The following is a 7,391-nucleotide window of genomic DNA, read 5'->3' as shown; positions in this document are numbered from 1 at the left end:
AGTAGAATGTAGTACTATCAGCCCCAAGCACCGGACTCCACCCAGACAGAATAGCTGGGAAAACGCAGCGATGTGATCACCCGTGGACTTTGGCAGCATCTCTTGGTTCTACACAGGGTCCTAGATCATGGTACACTGGTCCTCATTCTCGTCGCGCACTAGTCCTTCCTGCATCCTCTGCAGCCAGTACGATGCTCCAGTCTCCCTTAAGCTAAAGTTGTGTTTCACCTCCTAAACATATGCCCATTACCCAGAGCAGTTTTTTTTTTAACCATCCTATGATCTCTACTCCTTCGCTGACAACCCAGGGTTCTTCCTTCTCAACTTTTCCCCTGCACTACTTCCTGGATGATAGCAAGACTCCCCTTATGGGGAGACATGTACATTTTGAAAGTCTGAGAAATTGAGACATCCAGTACTAGACCTGGTTTTGCGGGTTGGTTGAAATACTGCTTTGGAAAGATGTCAGTTCTTATTCAGCTTAATTTGTTTTCTGTTCCATCACAGCTTCTTCCTCCTCATTAGCCAAGTACCATGTAATGCAGTTGGTCTTCAGAATTGGGACTGCAGATTATACTCAAAACTGACAGGATGGTGCCCTGTCAACACCAGGTTTAAGATTAGCCTCCAAAAACCACATCCCGGCTCTCAGCACACGCATATATATTCCTCCGAACTCACATGTTTCCTCACTGGCTTCATGAAGCAGGAAAGAGGTTCAAAGTTACAAGGGCTGGAAGAAGGGATTATCTCTAGCACATCACTTTTGCTGGCTGTCCAAAGTATTACTGTTATACCCTACAAACAGTTCTAAGTAGTGACTGAGAAGCTTTATCAGGGTCCAGAATTAAAGCAGCCAATGTTTTTTGTACAGGAATTAATAATAAAGATCAAGCACTGTTATCATTGAATCCTCAAAACAGCCTATGAGGTGGGTGGTAACGGCCCCATTTTAGAGATGACACTGGGGCTCAGGGTGATTAAATAATGTGGAGAAAAGTACGAACAGTAGAAATTGCCAGGCTTGCTTTAGAACTGTTTATTTCCTTTTTTTTTTTTCTTTTTGAAGTGAGCAAAAACACCAATAGCAAAAGGGCAGAAGCAGACATACTTTTAAAAATTAGCTGTGTCAGCAGATTCTGTTCATTTTTATCTGTAGTTCCCAATCTGTTTTTCAAAAAAGGTTTTTCAAATTTGCATACAGGTCATCTAAGATCAATAACAACTTGATCTAGTTTAGGAACATGAAAAGGAAGAGTATTGTTGACTAAATATTGGTCACTAAAACAGAATATTTGGGGGCAGGTGGGCCATCTCAAAAGAAGCTCTTGTAATGCTCTTCTCCCACCCACCCCAATCAATGTGTTGTATAGATCAATAAAAAGCAAAGTTTCCAAAACAACTGAAAGAAAAATAACTCCAAACTCTTAGCAGAGTGAGTTTCGTATAGGGAATGAGGAAGACCCATGGGAAAAGGCAGCCCTAGCAAGGCCTCCTCCACTAGAGCAGACACCTTCCTCTATGGTGCAGGAAATGCCTGCTATGCCATTAGAGCAAACTGGCTTTCAGGAAGAGAACTGCATTAGAAGAAAAGTTCCTAGGATTGCTTAGGACCTGCTATCTCTTCTACTATGGAAAGCATGGAGACAATCTTTCTGAAATAACATTGCTCGACTATTGTAACCCTTGGGCACAACCATGGAAAAAGCAAAGACTACTGTTTCCTCTGTTGGCGAGGAAGGGGGCCAGTCCCTTCTGAATGCCCCATCATGTGGCATTCTAGGGATACCACCCAGGCCCATTCTCAATCTGCACAGTATTTGAGGCTGTAGTACTTTCATTTGGGGGCCACAGTGTTAGCTGGAATTTTCTTAAACTTCTTCTCAGATCAACTAAAATGCTTCTCGAGGGATTGTTCCAAAACATTATGTCCCCACAGGAAAACCAAACACATGATATTTAAGTCCTTTTTATCTTCTTAGAGAAATTTAGTTGCACTGTTGACTTTTTCCCTAAAGGGGAGAGGGCAAGGGAAACCTCTTTTTTGCAGGGTGCAATATAATAAACCAAGTAAGCAGTAAACAGAAAACAAAGTGACAGATTTTTGTTTGTTTGTTTGGTTGCTTGGTTTGGGGAGGAGAGATGGTGCGGAGGTTACTGTTGTGACATGTTGCCTCAAAATATAAACCACACAACAGGAACAACTGCTTTTCCTGTTTTCCAAGACAAAGAGACTTTGCTGCAGGAAAAAAAACCTCACCCAGAGTTGCCTGCATGATGGTGCAAACCTCTCCTCCAGGCTATTCTACAAGTAACAGGTATTCCTTCAGAGAAGCTGGCAGTGGAAGGCCCTTCACGGCGTCTGGAAGATACTGGAGTCCCAGGCTACGGCGCACAGCATAGCGAGAGAGTGTTTTTAGAGTTCCTGGGGCCGAGCACAGAACAGTCAGTTTTTCACATAGTTGCTGGTCTCTGGCCACTTCTCGTGGCATGGTGCCATTTTTCCTTAATTCAAAGTGTCCAACAGCTCTGTGGAGGAGCTCAAAGCAGGAGTCCTCTTTCTCAGTTCCAAGTCCCCTGACTAGCAGAGCCACCAGGCGGGAGATGGGTGTCTGGCCTTTCAGGTTGATGACTCTGACCTCTGCACCATAATCGAGGAGGATGCTGACGCTCTCAAGATTTCCCTTCATGGCAGCCCAACTGAGCGGGGTGTCATTGTTGTAATCCAGGGCATTGACAGAGGCTCCACTCTCTAGGAGGGCCCGCACGCATTCAGCATTGTTCTTAAAGGCTGCCCAGTGAAGTGGGGTGTCTCGGTTGCCATCCAGTGCATTGGGGTTTGCACCGTACTCCAGGAGGACCTCCACACAAGCCTCATCCTTCTCGGCTGCATAGTGGAGGGCTGTTCGGTTGTAACCATCCAGGGCATTCACCTGTAGAGAGGGCGGAACTATATTACAGTAGACAAGACTACTGAGAGGATGGTAGGCGGGCACCAAAGCTTGCATGTGTGTATCCACTACCTTTGCTACATAATGTTCTGAACAACAGGGTCAATAAGCAATTCTCGGGGCCGTGGTGATCAAGGAGGAGATAAAACAGGAGCTTAGGAACAAATGGAAGGAACTGTCCCCAAACAACACCACTCTATTATGTGCACTGATTGGCTGGCCTGCATTATTCGGGTGTTTGCTATGTTCTTATTGACCATTCACTAGAATACTCTACTAGTAGAGTAGGGGCTAAAGAAAGAGAAGATGAAGTCTGTCCTTGTCACTACTCTGAAAGACGTTTATTAGAAAGCAGCTTGAATATACTAGGCAGAGTAAAGGTTTTGGAGTGTTTTACCCATCCCGACTCACTCTATCCTGTGGCTTAAGGAAACCAGACTGAAACATAATGAGGCCAAACTAGCTCTGCCCACATAGCTTTGCTCTGCTCTTTAACCATACAGAGAAGCTGAAATTGTTAATCCAAGCCAGCCCCTTGCAAAAATATGCTGTGAAGTCAAGAGAACCTGGATGAGAGCATGTGGAGGAAAGCACAAACCTCCCAATGCTGGAAAAGCAATTGGCTTGCTAAAAGTCAGCATCACCTCTTATTTTTGAAGGCTACAAACACTTCAAAACCCAAACTTTTAAACAGTATGTTATCTTCCCCCATAAAATGCAATAAATAAAAACTGAAATATTTAACTGAGTTCAACTTTCTATTTAGCTAAAAACTCTTTTTTTCCCCAAGATATTTTCACTTTTCATCATTGACATAAATCACTGGCTTTCATTTCAGGGTCACTCACAAAAGTTATGGAGTAGATAATGACAAGTAGAGAACAACATGGCTGTGCAGGGATGAGGATGCTGGGGGCTGCCCCTTAGGCCTATTGACCAGTGTGTCTGGGGCCTGCACGCCAGCTTCACGGCATGTCTGATTCAAATTGTGCCTCAGCATATGCACATTCAAGATTGCTCACCAGGAGTCAAAACTGCTAATTTATTTATTTAACAAACACTTAGCAATTACTACATGCCAGCATTCTTTATAAGCATCCAACCGTATAAAGAAGATACCATTAGCATCCCCATTTTACAGATGAGGAAACTAAGGCAAAGAAAGGTTAAGTAACTTGTTCAAGGTCACACAGCTAGAAGTTACAGCTGGAATTCAAATCCATGAAGTCAGGCTCCAGAGTCTATTCTTTTAATCAGTTATTATACTATGCTGCTTCTTGATAATGCCAATATAAATTAATCTATGGTTTTTATGTTAAGATACTCATTAGAAAAACGACAAAAAATAAGACATACTAAAACAGAAAATAATTAATTGGCAGAAATAGCACAAGTAGTCCAATCCTCAAGATAAGACTGCCTAATGATACTATTTATCTCCCAGTGACAGTGGCATTAGACATGCACGTCTGTTAACAGGTCTGAAATAGTTTAGATTTACTCAGAGTTGAGGGACCTCTGTACTTACAGCTCCTGGACAGTCAATAGGCAATGAGAGGATTAAGTGGAATATAAACATCCCCAGAAGAAAGGCTGGGGGAGAAAGGGGAGATAAAAATTCCCTCTTCCTGGAGCCATGGACAACTTAAGAAAGTCAAAGAAATGAAATCCTTTGGATCATTTCATATATTTGCCATTACATTTTGTTTCAATATTGGCTATTGCCAATGTTACCATGAGCTAGAAGGTGGGAAAAGATGGGAGAAAAGACAAGAAATTTTAGGAAACTATGAAACTCAAATTTGAGTGAATTGCTAATGTGACAGTGTTATAAACATTACCTCAGCTCCTTTCTCCAGGAGTAGCTCCACACAGTCAGCATCTGACACCATGCAGGCACAGTGCAAGGGTTTCAGTGTGCCATGGGTACAGTTCACATCTGCTCCCTATGGGCAGAAGGAAACTTCAATCAGTGTGCTCAGCTCCGGCTCACCCAGCAGGATGAGACTCAGAACTGAGTCCAAGAGGGAAGAGGGTTCTAGCTCTGGCTGTACTGTAAACAGATTACTGGTCCCAGTTTCTATTCCTATTAATTAAATAATATTATGATGCTAATATCCAAACCAAGCGAATACACTGAAGATGAATAAAAGGGACTGTCAATTCTGTAGATCAAGTTATTAAGTTTCTCCACAAGGTAGCCTGCCAGAAGGTTATTTGGACATCACTGAGGACGTAACCTGATGTGTAAAAGCAGTGGGAACCTTATCATCAGGCAGGAAACCTGGAAACGCTTTCTATGGCCACCATGCTCTGAAAAAGTCAGGAAAGTGAGTGTCAGACTGAAGCCAGGAGAGCTGGTGCACTCTTTTTGCCATTCAACAGATAACCATCACTAAGGTAAGGGTCATCTTAACATCATCATTTTGTTTACAAACACTTCAAAATAGCCTCTTCGTATCAGCATTCTCTGCCACCTAGCCCCTGCTGGTACTTCTATTTCAAATCTGATAAAGGAGATGGAGATACCACAGTCAGACCAAAGTCATTGAATGACTCAGCAGCACAGCTAGAATTAGAACGTGACAAAATTTTTACTGCTGAGCCTTCTGATGCCACTTTTGCTGAGAACACACTAAGACTGTATGATTTTCTCACTGCTGTGGCATACAACCCTGAAGCAAATACAGAGCTCTAGGCTATCAATAAGGATTTGAAACTTGCTAAAAAGAATGTACAGAAGTAACCATCTGGATGCATTTGCTAGTGATCAAAAATTACCCTGTAACGTCTCTACAACAGGAATACTATACAGAAAAAGGTATAAAGACATTCTAGGATACATTAGTCATATAACAGAATTACTGAACAGCAGTGGTTAGATATCAGATATTAAAGTGTTTTCTAAAGTCAAAAATTACCATGCATTTTAGGAGTTGGCAATATTTTCTACCAAACTAGAAGTGATAGCAGTTGTTAAGATGGAAGGCAGGTGATATCTCTCCATGTAATCATTATAACCCGCAAGGATCTGAAAACCACGGCTGCTTTGCTCGTCTCCTTCCTCCCTTAGTACAACATGTGCAGAAGATTTTGAGCTTGCTGGATGCCATATGCACCACATCCAGATGGAGATTTTACAAACAACGTGAAACTAGGGTTATCTAGAACATATTTCCTGAAGAAAAATATCAGATGCTCAAAGTAAAAAGGAGAAGGGAGAAGCAAAGCAGGAAAACCATACTTCAAAGGTCAAGTTAATACATTTAAGAAGACTGTAAAAACTCTTTGTGATCTTGAGCTGAGTCAAAGCTACAAATCTGTAATCTATTAGGATTCCCCAGCTTTCCCACTTCACCTCCCCAAGGACTCTGGGGTCAATCACAGCACACTCACCCCTCTGATGAGGTCCTCTACATTATCATGTGGAAAGGAACGAATGGCGGCGATTGTTCGGATTAAGCGCTCTGAGAGAGAGTATTTGCTCTGAATGCTCTGCATAATATACCACATACTGGAACTCATCAAGGCTCAGGGTATGTTCACATGCTCCAAACTGCCTGAAACAAAGAAGTTTTAGGCACACACAGTAACACTGAGCATACCTGTCCTGAGGGGTGGGAGTTCTCTGAGGCCTTCCCAATACTAAAAGCAGATTTCAAAGATCAATGATTGATTAATATCATTTTCTCTTAATCATAAGGAAATAGATTAATAATAGTTGCTTAGGGAGCCAGGTAAACCTGGACACAGATGATCTGACCCTTGGAACCTTAGTTCTACTGGGACCTAAGCCTAGCACAAGATTTCCCCAAGAGACCCCGAGACCCCCATGGAGTTCTGTGTGGTTTAAAAACAAGAGTGTGCAAGGAAGGGGATTTTTTAAAGGCTGAAGATGCCATGAAAGATTCTTTTCCTCCACTGAATTTATGGTTTTTATTATCAGTGCCAATTTTAGATTATTTGCTACATTTGGCCTTGCAGTATAGTTATGTTCATATGGTTTCTATTATAATCAATTGGAAGACAAGCCTTGTCCTTGTCATCTACTTTTTTGCCAATATAAGTCTCACAGAAAGGAGGTATTTAATAAATATTGGCTAAAGGGTATGGAAGTGATTGTAACCTCTGAGAAGAGATGGAAAAGGCTATGGAACAAATACATCCATGTTCATGACAAGGCATTTGTAAAATAGTTTTAAATATTTTCCGAAAAGAAAAAAAAAGGGGAATATTTGAGGTAATATTCTAAAATAAGAAAGGAATGCAAAAGTATAACAATTCTGGAGTCATCTATATGAAATTAGAAAAAAATTTCAAAGTTCACAGTAATGACACATATTTGCTTTTGTAGGAAAACAGCAGATTTGGGTGCAAAATGAAGTAACAGTTTTAATAACCGGCCACTTGTGACAACTGAGAAATAGATTTTGGCAAATA

The 7,391-nt window shown here is 41.6% G+C and overlaps 1 protein-coding gene across 2 annotated transcripts in view; it reads right to left on the bottom strand.

Moving 5' to 3' along the window:
- Positions 1–1,024: 1,024 nt before the first annotated feature.
- Positions 1,025–7,391, bottom strand: part of ASB8 (ankyrin repeat and SOCS box containing 8) — an 8,519-nt gene continuing 2,152 nt past the window's right edge. Inside the window, exons 2-4 of one of the 2 annotated variants that reach the window (XM_019625849.1) lie at positions 6,348–6,507; positions 4,793–4,897; positions 1,025–2,933 (exon numbers count right to left, since the gene is read on the bottom strand). In XM_019625849.1, the coding sequence (XP_019481394.1) occupies positions 2,301–2,933; positions 4,793–4,897; positions 6,348–6,476 (867 nt within the window). In that variant the 5' untranslated portion in view covers positions 6,477–6,507 and the 3' untranslated portion in view covers positions 1,025–2,300. Of the gene's footprint in view, positions 2,934–4,792; positions 4,898–6,347; positions 6,512–7,391 lie in introns of both variants that reach the window. The other variant, XM_019625850.1, reaches the window with a different exon arrangement.

The sequence above is a fragment of the Hipposideros armiger genome, unplaced genomic scaffold (genome assembly GCF_001890085.2).
Source record: "Hipposideros armiger isolate ML-2016 unplaced genomic scaffold, ASM189008v1 scaffold_640, whole genome shotgun sequence".
In the NCBI taxonomy this organism is placed as follows: domain Eukaryota; kingdom Metazoa; phylum Chordata; class Mammalia; order Chiroptera; family Hipposideridae; genus Hipposideros; species Hipposideros armiger.
This window is presented reverse-complemented; position numbering and strand designations above follow the sequence as displayed.